Source organism: Sipha flava, unplaced genomic scaffold (genome assembly GCF_003268045.1).
Source record: "Sipha flava isolate LNK unplaced genomic scaffold, YSA_version1 311_pilon_pilon, whole genome shotgun sequence".
NCBI lineage: Eukaryota > Metazoa > Arthropoda > Insecta > Hemiptera > Aphididae > Sipha > Sipha flava.
This window is the reverse complement of record NW_020272991.1, coordinates 89,019-107,580: the sequence shown is the minus strand read 5'-3', so window position 1 is coordinate 107,580 and position 18,562 is coordinate 89,019. Positions and strand designations below refer to the sequence as shown.

The following is an 18,562-nucleotide window of genomic DNA, read 5'->3' as shown; positions in this document are numbered from 1 at the left end:
ATTGTATAGCAGCTAAAAAAAAAGTTATAATCTTAGACTGTAGGTTGAAATGTACAACAATTTATTAAATTCTGTTAGTTTTACCATTAATAAGAATATTCACATAAATTAACAGTCATGTTCACAAAAAGTTTTATATATATATACATAATACCTTGTATGGTACCTACTTACTTCTCTACAATTTACATATTTTTAAATATTGTATATCTACGTAAGGTAAATCCATTAATGAAATCGTTATTTTTTTTATAAAATTCGATTATAATATCACATGATTTTTTCCCCTTAGTGAAACAATATTATATCGCAAACAAAATTATGTTTTCTATCTACCACCGAGTATACATATACAATTGTTTTACCGTTAATATAATTTATAACTTTATTTTAATATAAATGCATTAATTATTATTATTATTATTTTATTAAAATTTTGTATCAACAAAAACTGTAAAAAAAAATACTTTGTGTACGATACTGCTTCAGGAGTCAGTAGTTATGTATAACTCATGCTTTCGTATACCTACGTATAGCTAGGTATGATTTTATTACTTACTGTTTAGTATGTAAATCAAATTGAACGTCTGCCAAAAATTGTATTCAACTGCGTAATGGCCGATATCTTATTAAGTTCCATTGCAATTTTACAACCTTCGACTATAACTTTTATGTCACAAAAATAACAAGAGCAAAATAATTCCGATAAAACCATAGTATATTTTTTACAAGCTATACTGATTAGTGTATAACTTTAGAAATGATACATTAACACTAACACAAATTGACTGGTTAATAAAATATAAGACTATTGTTTATTACGTTCATTGCGTTCTTAGATCAGTATTCACATATTGTAGAATCGGTCATGTTATACATATATATATATATATATATATATGGATTGATTTTCTTTTATTCGTACTGTTCAATTATTAAAATAATAATAATTTATTTGTACATTTTTAATTATTTGATATTGATACTAACAGAGTAACTATATATTTATTCAATAATATCGTCTGACGTATATACAGTAAATATATTTTCTATTAGGGATGAGAAACCCTTCTTTCATCCTTACTAAACGTGTACTTATACACGATTTTCAATATCTTCAGTGTTATTCTAGTGTGTTGTGTTACAACTCGAAATAATTAATGTCTGATTTATTCAAATTAAACGGCATTCCAAAATTTGTGTAGGTATGACATTTTGAGGTTTTGCAAATTGTAATATAATCATTTAACCACTACAAGGTTTATCTGCATGTGTGTACAAAGCGTATTTGTATTATGTGCAAAATAATAGAGGTTTTGATGACATCAATACTTAAAACAGTGATCAATGTACCCGAAACAGTATAAATCATTTTATATGACCTCCAAAGGAACAGAAATAATGGCCATAATTCTGATAAAACGTAGGATACATAGGTACTACTAAATACCAGTATAGCCCAGAAGTAGTAAATGAATAATATATTTCCATCAATAAAATTATTAAGATGGTCAGCGGTGGGTGGTTGTTGTAAATTGAGTATTTATTATAATATAAGACAAAAGAATAATTTTTAGTTATCTCTACTAGATATGTTTACTAGATATGATATTTATATATTGGATTAAAATACATAAATATTAAAAATATAATTTTAAAATTATTTAAAATAAAAATTAGATAGTTACTGAATTTATTTTAATATTTCCAGATTGAGAATGTGATTTTTTAAAACCATATAAATTGAGCCATACAAAATACGAACATTATACTGTCAATTACAAATTTTCATTGTGGTTAATTTTCTATTTTTACTTTTATTGTTTATTGTGATATTTTGCTATTTCACTAGTTTGTAAGGTTTTTTTTTTTTAAGAACAAATTATAATCTTTATCCAAGTATAATAATAAGTTACTTGTAACTTGTTTTTTGACGTTTCACTATCCACCAACACCGACAGTAAAAACCATATCACTGGTATACATTTTATAATAACTACAATAAATAATCAACTTGCTCATCACAACGACATGTTAACTATAAATATTCTTTTAGATTTTCAATTAAAACAAAATGTATATAATTAATTATTATTATCTTTGTTGGTTACCGGTCAAATGAATTAAAGCACTTCTCAATATTCGAGAATGCTATTTTTATAGGAATTGCTTACGGCCGTAGTGCTTATATCTACTATATTATGCTAATACTAAACAAATTAATTTAATGAGGACAGTGAATCGTTAAAATAATAGTTATATACTGTTGTCTCATTATAAAATGGCTTTAAATTACGTATTGCACTTAATTTATCAAATTCTTGGCTAAGCGATGTATCAGAATTTATTAGATATAATACCTTACAATATTAATCAAGTAAATTTAAATCGTAAAAATTTAAGCAACATATTAATTAGGTCTTAATCTAATTACGAATATGAATACAGAAATGGGATTATTAAACTAAGTTATGAGAAAAAAATATGTAAAGTTTTTTGTTGAGAAATATCGCCTAGGCAATTTTGTTTGTTTTATAATTAATTAGTACACGTTGCAAATTGTCGATAGGTAGGTTCCATTTGACATTTTTTTTTTAATATATTCATAGATAAATAAACTGTGGTTTCTTTTAATCGTGTAAATACGATTTTAATAATGTCATTATTCTTTAATATTTTGACAAAAATCTGGTTTTTCTAGGATTCACGATTTTTCACAATTTTAAATTAAAGGCAACAAGAAAGACTGTCTATAATAATTTTTTTTTGTATTAATTAAAATCATCACTGGCTACGCTAACTAAATATAAACATTCAATGTTGTTATAGTCTGTATTCAGTAAAACCTGCCATAATAATCAGAGCTGGCTTAAGGTATAAGCGAGATAGGTACTTGCCTAGAGCGGCACTTTAGTAGGGACGACATTTTCAAAATTGACTCGTACTTTTTTTTATTTCCATCGGTATTCGATATCAATTTTTGAATACTTATACAGAAACAAGTTGATATAATTATACTCCAATATTTATATAATTTTTAGAATTATATTGACTTAACTTGTAACTGCAACAACAGCCGAGAGGAGTTTCACAAAATTTAAAATATTAAAAAATTATTTGCGATCTAATTTATCTCAAGACCGATTAGTCGATCTTTCTACTGAAATCGAAATCACTGAAGAATTAGACCTGAGTAAACTTATACAGAGCTTTGTTTCACTAAAAGTAAGAAAAGTCAATTTTAAATAAAATTAAGTTTGTTTTTTTTATCAATATTATTATAATAATAATTTGTTTAATTTCTTAAGATTCTGACAAAGGTTTAGTTATTTTTAAGGTTAAAATTGAAAAATATTTTAAAATCAATAAATATTTGATCATATGAATTCCTAAAATCTAAATATATGCTAAATACAATAAATTGATAATAAATTATATAACTACAAATTTTACGTTAAAATAAGAAATATATAAAAATATTCTGATAGTCTATACACTACTTGTTATTTCTTTAAAATAAAAAAAATTAAATATTTTTCATGTAGGTATGTCACATAAAAATAGTGGAAGGGGCTATGTTAAAATTAGAGCCCAATTTTATTTTTCGAGGTAACAAAATTTGATTTTGCCTAGTGCATTATTTTTGCTTGATTATGATGAAGTTCTCTCAATCAGTTTTGTTTCACTGTTCAATGTTAAAAATGATCTAAACTTAATTTAATAAATCAATTATTTCGATCAAGTTAATTCATAATTTTACCGGTTCAATGTACATTTTTACTAACTACTAATTTTTGACATTTTCTTAATTTTTTTTTTTTTTTTGAGTTTTATTACATTTCCCTAATTAATTTTTGATTATACTTTTTTTGTAAATTTTTCAAACAATCAATTTTTTTTAAGTCCTTAAGTATTAATATTAAGCAATCCAATTAATAATAATAAGTAAATATTTAATGCCGTAAAATTAACAATAAAATATTTTTTTTTTTAATTTATTTAAAAGCATAGTTGAATTATAATTTCATTGAAAGCAGGTCACGTATAGAATTTAAATAAATTTTATATTTTACACTGCGCTTAGATACCCGTAACTATTAATAATAAGTCGATTTTTAAAGCCATGTCTAGTACAATGTTCCAATACCTGATTGAATTTCAAATTGTTAAAACAAGTCAAATCGTATTGTTTTGTGTTCTACAAAAATCAAAACCCTTTGCGCAGACAATATTAATAATATGTCGTTCTACAGCACACATAATATACACATATAATATATTGACCATGTTAAACATTTTGAACGTGTTATAACTATAATTTCCTCGATGACTCCATCGGACAATATATCAGTTACCAATTTGTGCATCGTGTTGTGTCACGAGTCACCACAATAGAATCCAACGTAGAAGATATCGCGATTTTAAAAAATAACGAATAATAATAATACCCATGGCAGGGACGGATCCGGAGTCGGGAAACTGTGGGTCAAGATTTACTTAACTTTCTACTAAAACGATATAATTTAAAATATAAATTATGAATTAAAAAATTTTAAATTTTGAATATACATGGCATTCATTTTTCAAGTAACTCCGATGGGCCAACTGTCCAAAAGTCCAAATCAAGGTCTAAAAGAGAAAAAATTTCCAAGATGCCAATTTTGTCAACAAATATTAACTGTGGGTCAGCTGACATCCTGAACCCCTCCCTAGATCCGCCCCTGACCAATGGGCATAACTTGAAAATGTTTTATGCGGGCAAATGTATAGTTACATATCAACTAGCATATATAATTAACCTTACATTACTTACTTGTAAATATATGTTAACAATACCTTTTGTTGTATACTATTTGTGTACTAGTTGTATTACTAAGTAAAAAAAAACTTTTTACTATTAGCTATAACCAGCTGTTTTGTAGTTATTTTAAAATAAGGTTTATTAAATATCAGAGGAGACACTGTCCCTCCTAATTATTATAGCGAGGGGAATTATCCCCTATCCCTTCCCAGTTTATGCCTACGATAATATTTATATTAATCAATATTATATTATGTATTATGCTTTTGGGGTCGCGGTTTACGGTGAGAATTTATATATTTTTTTCAACCGATTTGACTTGTCATCGACTATTATATGAAACATTTGATATAGTACATTCTTACATAGTGCGTTATTCGTACCAATTTGTTTTTATTAATATACTAGCAGACCCGGCGAACTCCGTTTCGCCACCAGATTCGTTTTATGTAACATTTCGTTTGGTGATTAAAAGATAAAGAAAAAAAATTTTTTTTGTTATATATTTGAAAAGGAAAATATTTATTTCATTTCACAACAGTAATAAATTCATTTCAATTACCTACTAAAATGAAGTGTTATTTAATTGTTTCATTGTAGTGCTCTTTGGTAAACCACATTTTTTGTTTTTTGGTCTGACGTTAACACAAACAAAGCGGATGGTTTCCCAACTCGTGAACACGCAACGTATAACTGTCCATGTGAAAAACAATGATTTTCCAAATTTATCCCGCAAACACTAAGCGATTGGCCTTGCGACTTATTAATTGTCATTGCGAATGCAAGGCGAACTGGGAATTGCAATCGTTTGAAGTCAAACGGAAGATCAGTCGGAATCATTGGTATTCGAGGAATACATACATTTTCACCTGCGTACTTTCCGTTAATAATGGTTGCCTCAATTAAATTCGGCATAAGTCTCTTTACCGAAAGTCGAGTACCGTTGCAAAGTCGCGGTGGATTCAAATTACGCAGTATCAAAATAACTGTACCAACTTTCAGTTGAAAGTTATGTGGTGGAAATCCTGGTATCTCCAGAGAGTTCAAAAACTCCGTTGGATAATTTACTACATCATCGGGATTTGTTATTGAATCAACGGATTTGTATGTCACCAAATCGCCAGCAATTTTTGATTGAATGGTGAAATTCAGTGCGTGGACATCATTATTCTTTGCTGCAAGAATTGCTCGTTGACTTAACCAAGCATAATTCTTATAATTCTCACTAATGTTTGGGAAAACATTTTCAATAAGAACTAATTGAGTGTCTACAAATCGGCAAAAGTCGTTGGTAAGAGTAATTAATCCAGATGTCGCATCAACTGGGACTTTTCCATTTCCAAGATCTAACAATTGTTTGGAAAATTGTGCAGCACTTTGATCATTTTGAAGTTGAACTCTCATATTAGTGGTTAGCGATAATGTTTTTACGTTATTCCATAAAGGTGATGCCTTTAGGCAAGCATTCAATTCATCTGCAGGCGTTCCACGGGGAACTACTGGCAACGTCTGCCTGAAATCGCCTGCCAACAATATCATCAAGCCGCCAAAGATGTTGTTGTTTCTCCGAAGATCCTTCAGTGTGAAGTTAAGTGCTTCAAGTGATTTCTTATGTGCCATTGTGCACTCATCCCAAACAATGAGCTTGCATTGCATTAACAATTTTCCCATTGCACTGGATCGGGAAATATTGCACGTTGGAGTATCAATTGTGTTTAAATTGAGTGGCAACTTAAGCGCAGAATGTGCAGTACGACCGCCATCTAGAAGAGTCGCCGCAATTCCAGATGATGCTAACGCCAAAGCTATGTCACATCTTGATCGAATAGTGGCCAAAATCAATGAAATGACAAATGTTTTCCCTGTTCCTCCAGGTGCATCCAGGAAGAATAGACCACCAGTATTATTGTCCACCGCTTGCATTAATGTTTTGTATACTTGTTTTTGCTGTTCATTCAGCAACGGAACATTATTTCTAACGAATTCCTGCAATGTATCAACATTGTATTGCAGCTCTCGATTTAATTCTTGGTTGAATGCATCGTGCATCGATCGATTTGGCGCAATCATTCCTACTTCAATCAGTAGCTTGTTTGCAATAGTCAAGCATTGATCCTCAATCAGAATCAATCCTTCATTGTAGATTTCATCGGTTATTTGGATGTCAGGATTATTCGTTTGAATACGCAAGCGATGCAAGATATCTTCACATATGGCGTCTTTGTATTTGTTCCATAACTGAATTGGTTGTGAAGGAAAACATGTGGTGATGATAATTGCGAACAGCGTTCGTATTTGGTACGCATTTGATGAAACAACTGAATCTGCAAGTGTTAAATCCCAATGAGAATCGTTCTCCAGCAAACCCAATAGTTGACATGCTTCTCGATATGTTTGGCATTGGTGGCCATTCACAGTTTTCAAATGCGCAAATGATTTCGGTCCACGTACATTTACTAACAGCAGTCTCAAATAAAAACATTCATCGTTTCTAGGATGAACAGTGTACATACGACCTAGTGCATCAGTTGAAAACACCTGTGGCCAGTCTGGAACTGGGGTTCCTTGTTTGCGACGTTGGAATTTCTTTGTTGATTGATTCCAAGTGTAATACTTGGGCATTTCAACGTACATCAGCGTCGCTGCGAATGGATCTGCTTCACACATTGCAAAGAAGCTAGTCAATGTTGTCGATGGTGGTCTCTCAGCTCGTTGTGTCGCATTAGCCTCAGTGAAGTAAACTCTTTGGCCATTTTCCAAATGCACTGCTAAATGTACAACTGTGGGATATCTTTCATGAATTTGAAATGACAATAATCGCCACAGTGCTTCATTAGTACTGACGTATCTGCCCATTTGGAAGTTGCTGATTTCGTCATTCACATTTTCCGACGCAATACCAAACACAGCCATGTCGCTGCCTTTTGTGACGTACTTGCACAAATATTTGATTGATTTGGCCGAATGACAACTCTCAACGTTTGCATGTGTTTCGAAAATTCGTGATAGCAGCGGGCAATATGGTACAATGAATTCATTTCCGATCTCAATCTCTTGATTTTGAACTTTAACTTTGATAGTTCGACCGTTATCTTCTTTTGAACGCCGACGATAAACTGGATATCCATCGTTCCCTGTGACTGTTTCAGCAACTAACGGTCGCGGATATCGTTTTGTGCATTTTCCATCAGCCATGCAAGGCGATAATGGATTTAATGCACCGCACGGTCCATGCACCATCTGTGTCGTCACAATGTCGTGTAGACGGGGATCAGTGACTGGATCAGGAATTTCAGCTGATATGATGTCATCCACTTCATTTGAATGTAATTTGTTCAGCAACCAAATTAGGATATGAGCATACGGTAGTCCACGCTTCTGCCATTCCACCAAGTACATATAACAACGTGTGTCACCAAAAACTCGATACTTAGTAAGCACATCCATCATAACCTTGAGTTTTTGCTGAAATACTCTGGCGATTATGTCATGGCGATCTTGCGGTTTTTGACCCGGTTCCAACTCGCGTTCAATTTCCGTCCACTTCGGATTGCATGTGACCGTAATAAATAAATCCGGAGTTCCATAATTTCGCACGTACGTCATAGCGTCTTGAGCGTATTCGTGCATGTGGCGTGGGCTTCCGATATAAGTTGATGGGAGAATCGTCAGTCGTCCAATATTCTGAACATCACCATCTGAATGAATAGCATCACGCAAGTGTATATAGTCCTCAGATCGTAGCTTTGGCTGATTGAATCTGATGAACGCTAAACGTTCGGTCTCGACTTTGACATACATGTCGACAGCGAATTGCTGGAATAGCCGACCGCACTTCAGAATGACATTCTCCTCATGTGTACGAATCATCATACGATACGCATAGTAATTCATTGCGCTTAGATTTTTATTATTCGTTGATACTCCTGAAAATGCAAAATTAAATGAATTGTTAATGGAAACCAATAAAAGTAATCCAACCGTTTCTCTTTTGAACTTTACCGCATTGCAATATCGGCATATAGTCGTCATTCGTCCAATATCCAAATTTTCATCATCACTGTAGTTCGCAGTGGGATCATATTGGAATGCCAAGCGATTGTATGATGCCAATGATCTTCGTGTGCTCACGCGATGTCTCAATCGGTCATTTTCTCTTATTATATTTTTTCTTTCTTCTCTTAAGTTCCTTGAATAGACTTGTTGCTGGCTTGCATGTCTTGTGCGGCGGCCGATGTTCGCACGTCGTTCTCTAGGCATTTTGGACTATGGACAGAGTGTTGAATTTAACTTCAAATGCACGATCCACATAATTTACACTGAGCTTAAATGAAATTAACTGAGCAGAGAATAATGACTATCTATCACACACTTTATCACGCACCGTTGCTATTGGTTTGAAGTACATGCTATGTATAATAGATGGCGCTGTATGTGAAAAACGATTTCCCCACTTTTCTGTTGAATTTTTCCTGAATTTTCCAGAATTTTCTTTGCTATAAACCTCACGGAGCCCAAGACCTTTCCAACGAATGCAAAACCGTGGAAATCGGTTCGTGCGTTCTGGAGTTATAGCGTCAGGGAGGAAAACCGGACTTATTTGTTTTTATTAATATATTATTCTTATTCTTAGTTGGAATCCATCGTTAATTTTATTTCTTAGGCAGGGGGAATGAAAATCAAGTCGAAGAAATGTTTTCTAGTCTCGTCGCTGTTTACAATATCTTTACCCAGGACATTAACATTTTGCACGATTATTTTCCTAACTTAAATGTACCTTCTCATCAATGTCAGATTTAGTGGAGTGCGCTGGTTCTTCAATACTAATGTTTCTTTAGGAGATGTAGAACCTACATTTTCTTAAAGGATTAAAATGACATGTTATGATTTCATAAGATGTATATCGGAAAAATGTAATCAAATATTGAATAATGAATGTTCAACAAAATATATAAATATTAAACATAATTTAAATATTGTTCATTGGACATTGATTTATTGTTCACTTGTCCATATCAATATTGTTGTTCCGTATTTTCTTTAAAAACTTTTTATTTATTTATCTTTTTTTGATGAACAGAACCCTTTATAGTAATTAAATACATCAAAATTTTAATAAACCACAAAAAAATATATATATATATATATGTGTGTGTGTATATGTATATTTAATAATTATATTGTTTTGTAATATATTGATGAAATAGATAAGATTAAGCTAATTAGTTTTTTTTTCGAATTGGCCTCCGATCAGTAGTTCCGGAGGATAGGGCATCCTCCAGATAGTTAAATTTCTCAGTTTGCTCCCCATCCGACCAGTACGCCCGCTCGCTGATGGGCAATACTATTAACGCTCCTCGGTTGGTTAATTGACGAAACCGTTGTCGATTTCTCTCCGGATCGGCTCGCTTTGGTAGGTCAAGTTTGAAATGTCTATCTCTCGCTACGACCGGCATACATTTACCCCTCGGGCCTTTGTGCTTACAAGCGCAGTGGATCGTGCGGGCAATCGCCGATCAATAATGATTATTAGATGCGACGCGAACCGCTAACGAGGATCCTCCTCCGACGACGACAACGACGACGCATAACGATCTCCATCCATCGAGCTCAATTATTACCATTATAACGTCATCGCAAGCAATCCGTTGCACACTCGGTCGCGCGACCCGTATATACGTAATATATTGTTGTACAAATATATATATATATATATGTAACTGATGTAAAACAAACGATTGATCTCAATTCAAATGTGTATATCAAATGTACTATTTACTTCCAGATAACCTATAACGCAGTCGAACGCGTAGTGCCGCAGTACTAGTCTCGATCGCTTTTAAAACCGAAGTGGTCGCAACAGTATAATATACCATGGACGTTCCAGATAATCAAATTCTAGGAATGGAAAAAAAGCCAAAGCTGTGCTTTAAAAGCGTTCAGGGTACGTGTGTGTAATAACTGGACACCTTGTCCTTAAATCAAGTGCATTTTTCGACACTACAACAGTTTTATGCTTAAGTGTACCGCGGTTTTTTTTTTTAATTTTATCTTTATTTTATATCCCCCGTTAGACATGATACCAGCTCGGGCAGTATTATATTTGATGTCGTTCAGCGGATTCTTGGTCAGTTTCATGATGCGTACTGACATTAATATTGCTATGGTAGCAATGGCCAAGATGAGATTGCGACCGGAAAACTCGTCGAACGTCACACAGCTTTCCTGTTACGCGTCCATTACGAATGGCACTCAAACAGTCGAGGACCAAAAGCCTATGGTAAAGTATACAGTATAGTTATCGACAATATAACAAGCAACGATTTTATTTTCTCTATGCGTTTTTACCGTGGTGCAATAACTAATATTGAAATGTATTCTCACAACCCTAATGCCTAACTAAAAATGTTTTTTTAATTAAATAAAAACGTATTGTTCGTGTATACTTACGAATTGTACCTACGTGATAATACAGTGCGTTTATCATTATTAAGACTGTGAATTTAATGCACTAAAGAACCTTAAAAAATGCATTAAAAATGCCAAAAAATGCAATAAAATACGCATTTAAAATGCAAAAAAAATGCAATATAAAATGACAAAACTTATAGTTTAAAATTAATTTAAAATGGTTTTAATTTAATTTTTACATTTATATTAATATTATGTACAGAATATAAACATCAGTACATTACATGCATAAAAAAGTGTTTATTTAATAAAAAAAAATTAATAAAAATGTTGATTGATATTTTCTATACTTAATGCTATTCACCTCAAACATTTTTTTAAATTTATTTTTTACTATTTATTTTGTTAAAATAATAAAACAAACTTAAACATATTTATTTTCGGGTACCTTTTCATTTTTAGTCTTTAGAATTTAATTAAAAATACTGGAAAATGAACTAAAAAAGGAAAATATGAACTAAAAATGCACCCAAAAAAATTAAAAACGTCAAAAAATGCAAAATAAAAGTTGCATAAATAGATTTGTAGTTACATAATTCGAATTATGTATTTACAAAGCTACGTTTTACAATCACAAAAAAAAAAAAATGTACTTTCCTACAAATTCACAGCCCTAATCATAATAATAGCATCCGTTCTCATTTAAACGCGTGCATTTCCAGGAAGAAGGTGAATTCGACTGGGATTCCACTGTCCAATCGGCAATCCTCGGTTCGTTCTATTGGTGTTACATACTGTCACAAGTGGTCGGCGGTGTTTTGACCCAACGTTTTGGCACGAAAACAGTATTTGGATTTTCGCAACTGACTACAGCGATCGCCTCGTTGCTCATACCTCAGGCGGCTTCATTCCATTTTTCAGCAGTCATTGCATTACGATCACTACAAGGAATGGCGTCAGTAAGTATGAACCCATCTAGACAAGTAAAACACGCATATTTTTCACCGTGTAAATACAATTTTGTACCTATCCATAGGGGCGAACTGGTAAGGGAGACAAAGGGGCAATCACCTCCTGAGCCTCGATAGTGCCATATTAATAAAAATGTTATGTACTCGTATACAATATGTAATATATGTTTTCTATTTTTATTTGTATACAACATTATTGTACAAAATAACAAAAAACAGAATTATCACTAGGTATCAACTAAAAATATTTGTTGAAATGTGATAATAACAGGTCTAGTTGATTAATCTCCGAGGCTCCTTTATGCCTAGTCCGCTCCTACGTACAAAATGAATTTGATTCCGTTTCAATTATCTCGAATAGTTATTATTTAAATTGGAAGTCTTTAGGCACTGTGGAACAACAGAACTCTATTCGTAAAACAATTTCGTTATCTGTACAGATTATGTTTTCAAATGAAAATTAAACGGATGTGGTTATTCAAATTTTTCAGAGGAAAATTGTAAGTAGTTTTCAAGCTAACTATGAAAACTGCAACACATAAAACTGGTGTTATTGATCAATTTCTCATCTACAAGTAATACATTACATTGCAGGTCACAGGCTCAGAATTTGGACAAAGATAGAAGTATATAGGTATAACTCTAGGCTTGAGAATTATAAAATCCCTTTAATTAGTGTACAAATGACCTGACTATACTATGGTAATATTTGAATTACCGAGTTTTATAGAATCATTAGTATTGATATTTATATGTATGTATAATATTGAAAATATAAGCTTACTTACTTTATTTTATTAATATTATGATTTTCGAATATTTTAATTGGCTAATTAGCCAAACTCTAGAATCATTTTTAGAATGTGACAGTTGAACACATTTTCTGTGCCTTCTCAGATATACTAGCAAAATCACTAGGCTATGTACCTACCTAGTATAGGATTAATATTCCTACATTCTAAGGTTTTTAAGGTTTTAAGAGTGCCAACTTGATCAAAAAGTAAAGTACACCCAGTTTTAGTATTATTTTTGATTTGCACAGTTTGTAATGGAAGTTAGTACAGTCAAATCTATCTATACACTATAAAAATTTCTTTGCTGTATTAGATTTTGTTTATATAAGTATTTATAATGGATTATCTTAAAATGTTTCCAGGGGCTTACTTGGCCTGCAATGTATGCACTTGTTGGTATATGGATTCCATCCAACGAACGAAGCAGGTTCATGTCATCATTCCAAGGTATGAATTTGTTCTAAATTACAATGTATGCTTTAAATAGTATAAGGAAATATGCCAGTTTGAAAAAATAAATTAAAGGTCACTTTGAAGTATAATAAACTGGGGTATTTAATTTGTGATCCTCATATAATTAAATAAAACCATATACATCGAGGAACTTTTGAACTAAAAGAATGTTTAAGACATCTCTGGCTACGGGCCATATTGGATATTGAATTTCAAAAAATGTCCCTTATACATATTATTTGACATTACATGTTTTTATATTTTATTTTCATATACTTTATTATTATTTTATTATTCGTCAATAGAAATTCATATTGCATATTTATGTATAATGTATACATGTGTATATAGGTACCTATTGAGGTGGAACTAGGAATTTTTATGTTCGGGGAAAATTTTATAATTATGCCCTATCATAAACCACTAATCAAATACTTTTCTCTAAAATGTTTTTTTAATACTTAACATACAATCATACTTGTTGAGTTTTATACCTTATATTAGTACTTAACAAAATTAAAAATATTAAACTAGTTATTAATAACTACAAAAATTACCGGTGCCTACTACTTACGTCCGAGATTATTATCAGTAGATAATTTGCGTTCCACCAAAAAAGGTTCGAAAAAGGTCATAACCTATTTGCGTCCAAGAGTACCTTTTGAGACAGCCAAGTTGCGTTTCAGCACAAATAAGTCATAAACATAGCATAAAATAAGTATTACAAGTAATTAATCATATTTAAATAAATAAAATTTTACAAACTATTTACAGATTGTGTAAAAACATATTTATTATTATTAATAAAAACAGATCAAATTGTCAACTTTCAAAAAAATAGAAAATTAGATAAATTATAAAACTATTACTTATTTAAAATAATGTTGGCTGACATTTGAGTAAAACGTTTTTCAAATATATAAAAGCAGAATTTATTTTTTCTTTGAATTTTTTTATTTCATTATTTGAATGATTTTGATGATTTTCTATTCATTAACACACAAGTATTAATTTGGAATGAAATACTTCACATGCGTTTGTTGTTCGTTGTACACTAAACGAACATTATGCCCACATACTTGAAGGAAATTGAGCATTTTTAGATATATAATTGTCTAATATGCAGTCAATAAATTCTAAACATTTTTCTGGAACGATTGGAATGATTTTATAGACAAATACATCACTTAACATTTCTGGAGACAAAAATAGAAGACCAAAACAAATTCTAAGAAATAAACATATTTCTGATTTATTTTTATATTCATATAAAATCCAATATTTTGTTTTTTTTTTCTTTTTCATTTTCAAGCATTTTATGGTAACTAAACTTATATTCTTCAATTATATAGAATTCTTTTTTCACGCACAATTTGGAGCTAAACATTTTCTTTTTTTTAAATCATTTAAATTATAATTATAATATAATAATAATTTTAATTCGAAATCACGAACATTGTAGAACGGAAAGCGTGAACATGTACTGAGAAATGTGTAGTGCAAAATAATTGGTATTATTCTGATCAATTATAATATACGATATACCTATCAAATGAGCTCACTGGCCTCTTGGTTTCTCAAAGCATTCAGTTTTCTAAATACGGCTCGGAAATTGTTTGGCAACAAACGGACATTGTCATGGTACATAATTAATTTTATCTCACTGAAACTCTATAATAGCTGATAATATTAATTTATCGATAGTCGCAGATATTATATAATATATACACAATTTACACAATAATAATATTAATGGACGCATCTCGGTCATGACTGTTGGAAGAATAATATGGTCGAGTTGCGTCCCCAAGACGGGACGCAAGTTACCCGTTGAATTTACTACCTAAAAAATATACCTTTTTGGGGGACGCAAGTAGTATGGAGCCAAAATTACACTCTAAAATTTTACACCGGGGATTAATCCCCGTCTTCCACCCATTAATTCTGCCCCTGGGTACCTATATATTTATAATACCTAGGTATTATTGATGATTGAAATCAAGTTAGATTTAAAAAAATATAATTTATTAAATAATATAGTCATATTAGGGGTCAATTATTTTGAGGAGACATATGTTTAACATTTTTATTTATAGTGCTACCTACAATAATTCCAGTTACTACACAATATGCAGTGATTATGTAACGTTTTCTAAATTGTATCCTAAATTAAGATTAAAATGAACCTTTGAATAGTTATTATTTTTATTTTTTATATACCTATAATATTCAGAAAAAGTATTTAAGTTCTTAAATATTTATATGTTATTGTGTACTTGATTTATAATAAAATTTAAATTAAGAATAAATTAAAAAAATAGTAAAATTCAGTTTCTATTTATTACATTTTATTTGTTTATTTTGTATACATTAATTTGAAACTAAACAATATTTTAATAATTATGTATCAATAAAATGACGTAAACAAGTTAGATATTCTCTTTGTCATCGTTAAATTTTCTTTTTTTTCTCTCTACTCATATTTTTAATTAATTAATTAATTTATTTATTTTTATTTATTTATTTTTTTTTTTTGTAAGTATTTAATTAATAGATCATACATTTTTTTCATCATGTAATTATAAAACTAAACTTTAATTATAGTTAAGTAAATAGGTTAAGATGGTTAAGATGACTGTTAAGTATGATGATAAAAAAAAAATGATGAGTTTGGTGTTGATGTGCAGATGGGAGGTCGCAACGGGTAAAGAAGTATATTTATCTATCTGTCTATTTGTGATATATGTGTAACTGGCATCTAGGTTAGGTGGTAATTGAGCTGTTGCCTGGGTGACAGGGTTTAGTTTCGGGATCGGACTGACGTACATGGTGTGCGGCTTCATCATTGGAAACTATGGATGGCGAGTAGTGTTTTACATGAATGGATCATTGGGTGTTGCCTGGTGCCTACTATGGTGGTTATTAGCTTTTGATCTACCTCACAAGCATCCAAGAATCACTAGGCGCGAGCTGAACTACATCAACGCTAACATCGGAGATAACATCATTAACACAAAAGTAAAATAAATTACTACAATTTACAAATATCTAAGTATTATAATTTATTCAAAAATTGTTTTTTCATTATAAAGGATCTAAAAGTCCCATGGTGTTCAATCATGACTTCCATTCCAGCATGGTCCATCGGTATAACAACATTTGGCCGAATATGGGTTCATTATACATTCATAATATATGGTCCATCTTACATGAAGACGATATTAGGCTTCAGTATACAAAAAGTAAGTTCATTAAGTTAAACTTATTAAGTTACATACATTTAGAATGCCATAATAAATTGAACTACAGTAAAGCATTGTGTTTTAAATTACAGAATGGATTCATGAACGGAGCTCCATTTTTGTGCAGTTATCTTTCTTCTGTTGTGTTTTGTTATGCAGCTGATTTCATTATAGCTCGAAATCTTATGAGCTTAACTAATGTCCGTAAAATGTTTACAGCTATATGTAAGTAATTTTTCTAAAACTCTTCTATGTACAGATAGATAAAAATTATGTATATTTATATTTTTATTTTTTAGCTCAAGTCTTTCCAGGCCTATTAGTACTGACAATCGGTTATTTAGGTTGTCAAATCACATTAATTTTAGTAATTTGGTTTGTAGCAGTTACACTTATCACTGCTTCATATGCTGGAGCAATGGCAAATGTAGTTGATATTGCACCAAATTTTGCCGGACATATATTAGCATTTGCACAAACTATACATATGTCTGCAAGTTTTCTGTCCCCCCTTGCTGCAGCCATTATGCTCCAAGACAATGTAAGTACAATTTAAAGTTAGTTTTTACTTAATTTTATTATTTTTACATTTAGATTGATATCGCTTATTATTTTCTATTTAGCCAACATTAGAGAGATGGCGTAGAATTTTTGCTGTTACTGCTTGTGTATCTTGCGGAACATACATTATGTACCAATTTGGTGGTACAGCAAAAGAACAAGACTGGAACAACCCAAATCGCAAAAACAATTCAGGTTCTGTGAGAATATCACCAGAAAATAATCAGCTGATTGTCAACAATAAAACTGACCCGGAAAGAGGAGATGGTTAGAAGTTCATATGGAACATTCAAGGAAAAAAATAATGGCGTACTTAGGTCCCCCACATAAAGGGGCAAAATAAAATTATTTTTACAAACAATTAATGTGATATATTATATAATTTACAACAGAAGAGAAAATTAGCGCCGATTACACAATCGGATCTTCAATAAATCTCATCATTCCAAACAAGACAGTGTTCTAAACTTAATATTATATTTTATTATAATTTTAAACAAATTTTAATGTTTGTATTCTTAGCATTTTTAAGTATGTGACCTTTGTGTCCTCTAATACGAATTAAGTAGAGTAGATATATCAATCAATTACTATGTATATTTAAATAGGTGTTTTATTTCTTCGATTAAGTTATAGTAGAACATTAATTGAAATTTTCTAAAAAAAAGAAAAGAAAGAAAAAAGAAAAAAATTAACAAGTGATTGGACAGTAATAAGTTGTTATACCTATTTATTAGTGTAATTTTTTTCCAAAAAATTTAAAAAGCCATTTTAAAATTTACAACCTGATTATTTCTATACTTGTGCTCATATTTTTAGTTAAAATGTTATTTATTACTAGAAATGTAGATCAACAATGTGCCTTACCAGATTTGTTTTAGAAAGAACTTTTTGAAATCAGTGTATGGTATTTTTACTATGTTAAGTTTACATTATTTTATTGCATTTATAAACATACATACATATACAAATTTATAAGTATGTATATATAAATTAACATTTGAAAAAGATAAAATTTCTCATTCTTAATAAAAAGCTAAACAATTAAATATAATAGATCTAAACATATTTCTGCCATTAACAAATTTATGTCTTAATTTTTTTTTTTAATGATTCCTTAAACATTTCTATTAAAACAAATCTACCTCTATTCTCTAAGTATATTTATTTATTTTTAGAATATGTCTAGACATTGTATTTAATGATTTCTAACTAGGCAAATGTAGATTATATAGCCTAGACTAGAGCTATATGCTTGTTTCAGATTTTTTATTTTTATAAAATATATATATATATATATATATATATATATATATATATATATATATA

The 18,562-nt window shown here is 30.5% G+C and overlaps 2 protein-coding genes across 6 annotated transcripts in view; one reads left to right on the top strand and one right to left on the bottom strand.

Moving 5' to 3' along the window:
• LOC112686500 (sialin-like) overlaps window positions 1-17,740 on the top strand; it is a 36,365-nt gene extending 18,625 nt beyond the window's left edge. For 2 of the 3 annotated variants that reach the window (XM_025558783.1, XM_025558782.1), the window contains exons 2-10: window positions 10,587-10,745; window positions 10,876-11,081; window positions 11,935-12,171; window positions 13,340-13,424; window positions 16,228-16,448; window positions 16,523-16,672; window positions 16,765-16,897; window positions 16,972-17,213; window positions 17,296-17,505. In XM_025558783.1, the coding sequence (XP_025414568.1) occupies window positions 10,676-10,745; window positions 10,876-11,081; window positions 11,935-12,171; window positions 13,340-13,424; window positions 16,228-16,448; window positions 16,523-16,672; window positions 16,765-16,897; window positions 16,972-17,213; window positions 17,296-17,505 (1,554 nt within the window). In that variant the 5' untranslated portion in view covers window positions 10,587-10,675. Of the gene's footprint in view, window positions 1-10,586; window positions 10,746-10,875; window positions 11,082-11,934; window positions 12,172-13,339; window positions 13,425-16,227; window positions 16,449-16,522; window positions 16,673-16,764; window positions 16,898-16,971; window positions 17,214-17,295 lie in introns of all 3 variants that reach the window. The other variant, XM_025558784.1, reaches the window with a different exon arrangement.
• On the bottom strand, window positions 5,373-11,356 carry LOC112686499. Of its 3 annotated transcripts, none has more exons than XM_025558779.1 (2): window positions 11,252-11,356; window positions 5,373-9,067 (listed from the first exon to the last, which is right to left on the bottom strand). In XM_025558779.1, the coding sequence occupies exon 2, from the start codon at window positions 9,059-9,061 to the stop codon at window positions 5,393-5,395; it is 3,669 nt and encodes a 1,222-aa protein (XP_025414564.1). In that variant the 5' UTR covers window positions 9,062-9,067; window positions 11,252-11,356; the 3' UTR covers window positions 5,373-5,392. The 3 variants fall into 3 exon arrangements, with proteins under 3 accessions (XP_025414564.1, XP_025414563.1, XP_025414566.1); XM_025558778.1 differs by lacking the exon at window positions 11,252-11,356 and adding an exon at window positions 9,186-9,755; XM_025558781.1 differs by lacking the exon at window positions 11,252-11,356 and having other exon boundaries at window positions 5,373-8,727; window positions 8,804-8,925.
• Window positions 17,741-18,562: the final 822 nt, after the last annotated feature.

Excerpts from the sequence above, each read along its gene's own strand:
- LOC112686499 (XM_025558778.1), bottom strand. The coding sequence starts at position 9,209 with ATGTACTTCAAACCAATAGCAACG. Across the intron at positions 9,068-9,185 it reads ACTTCAAACCAATAGCAACG|TCCAAAATGCCTAGAGAACG; the intron begins GTGCGTGATAAA and ends CTCTGTCCATAG.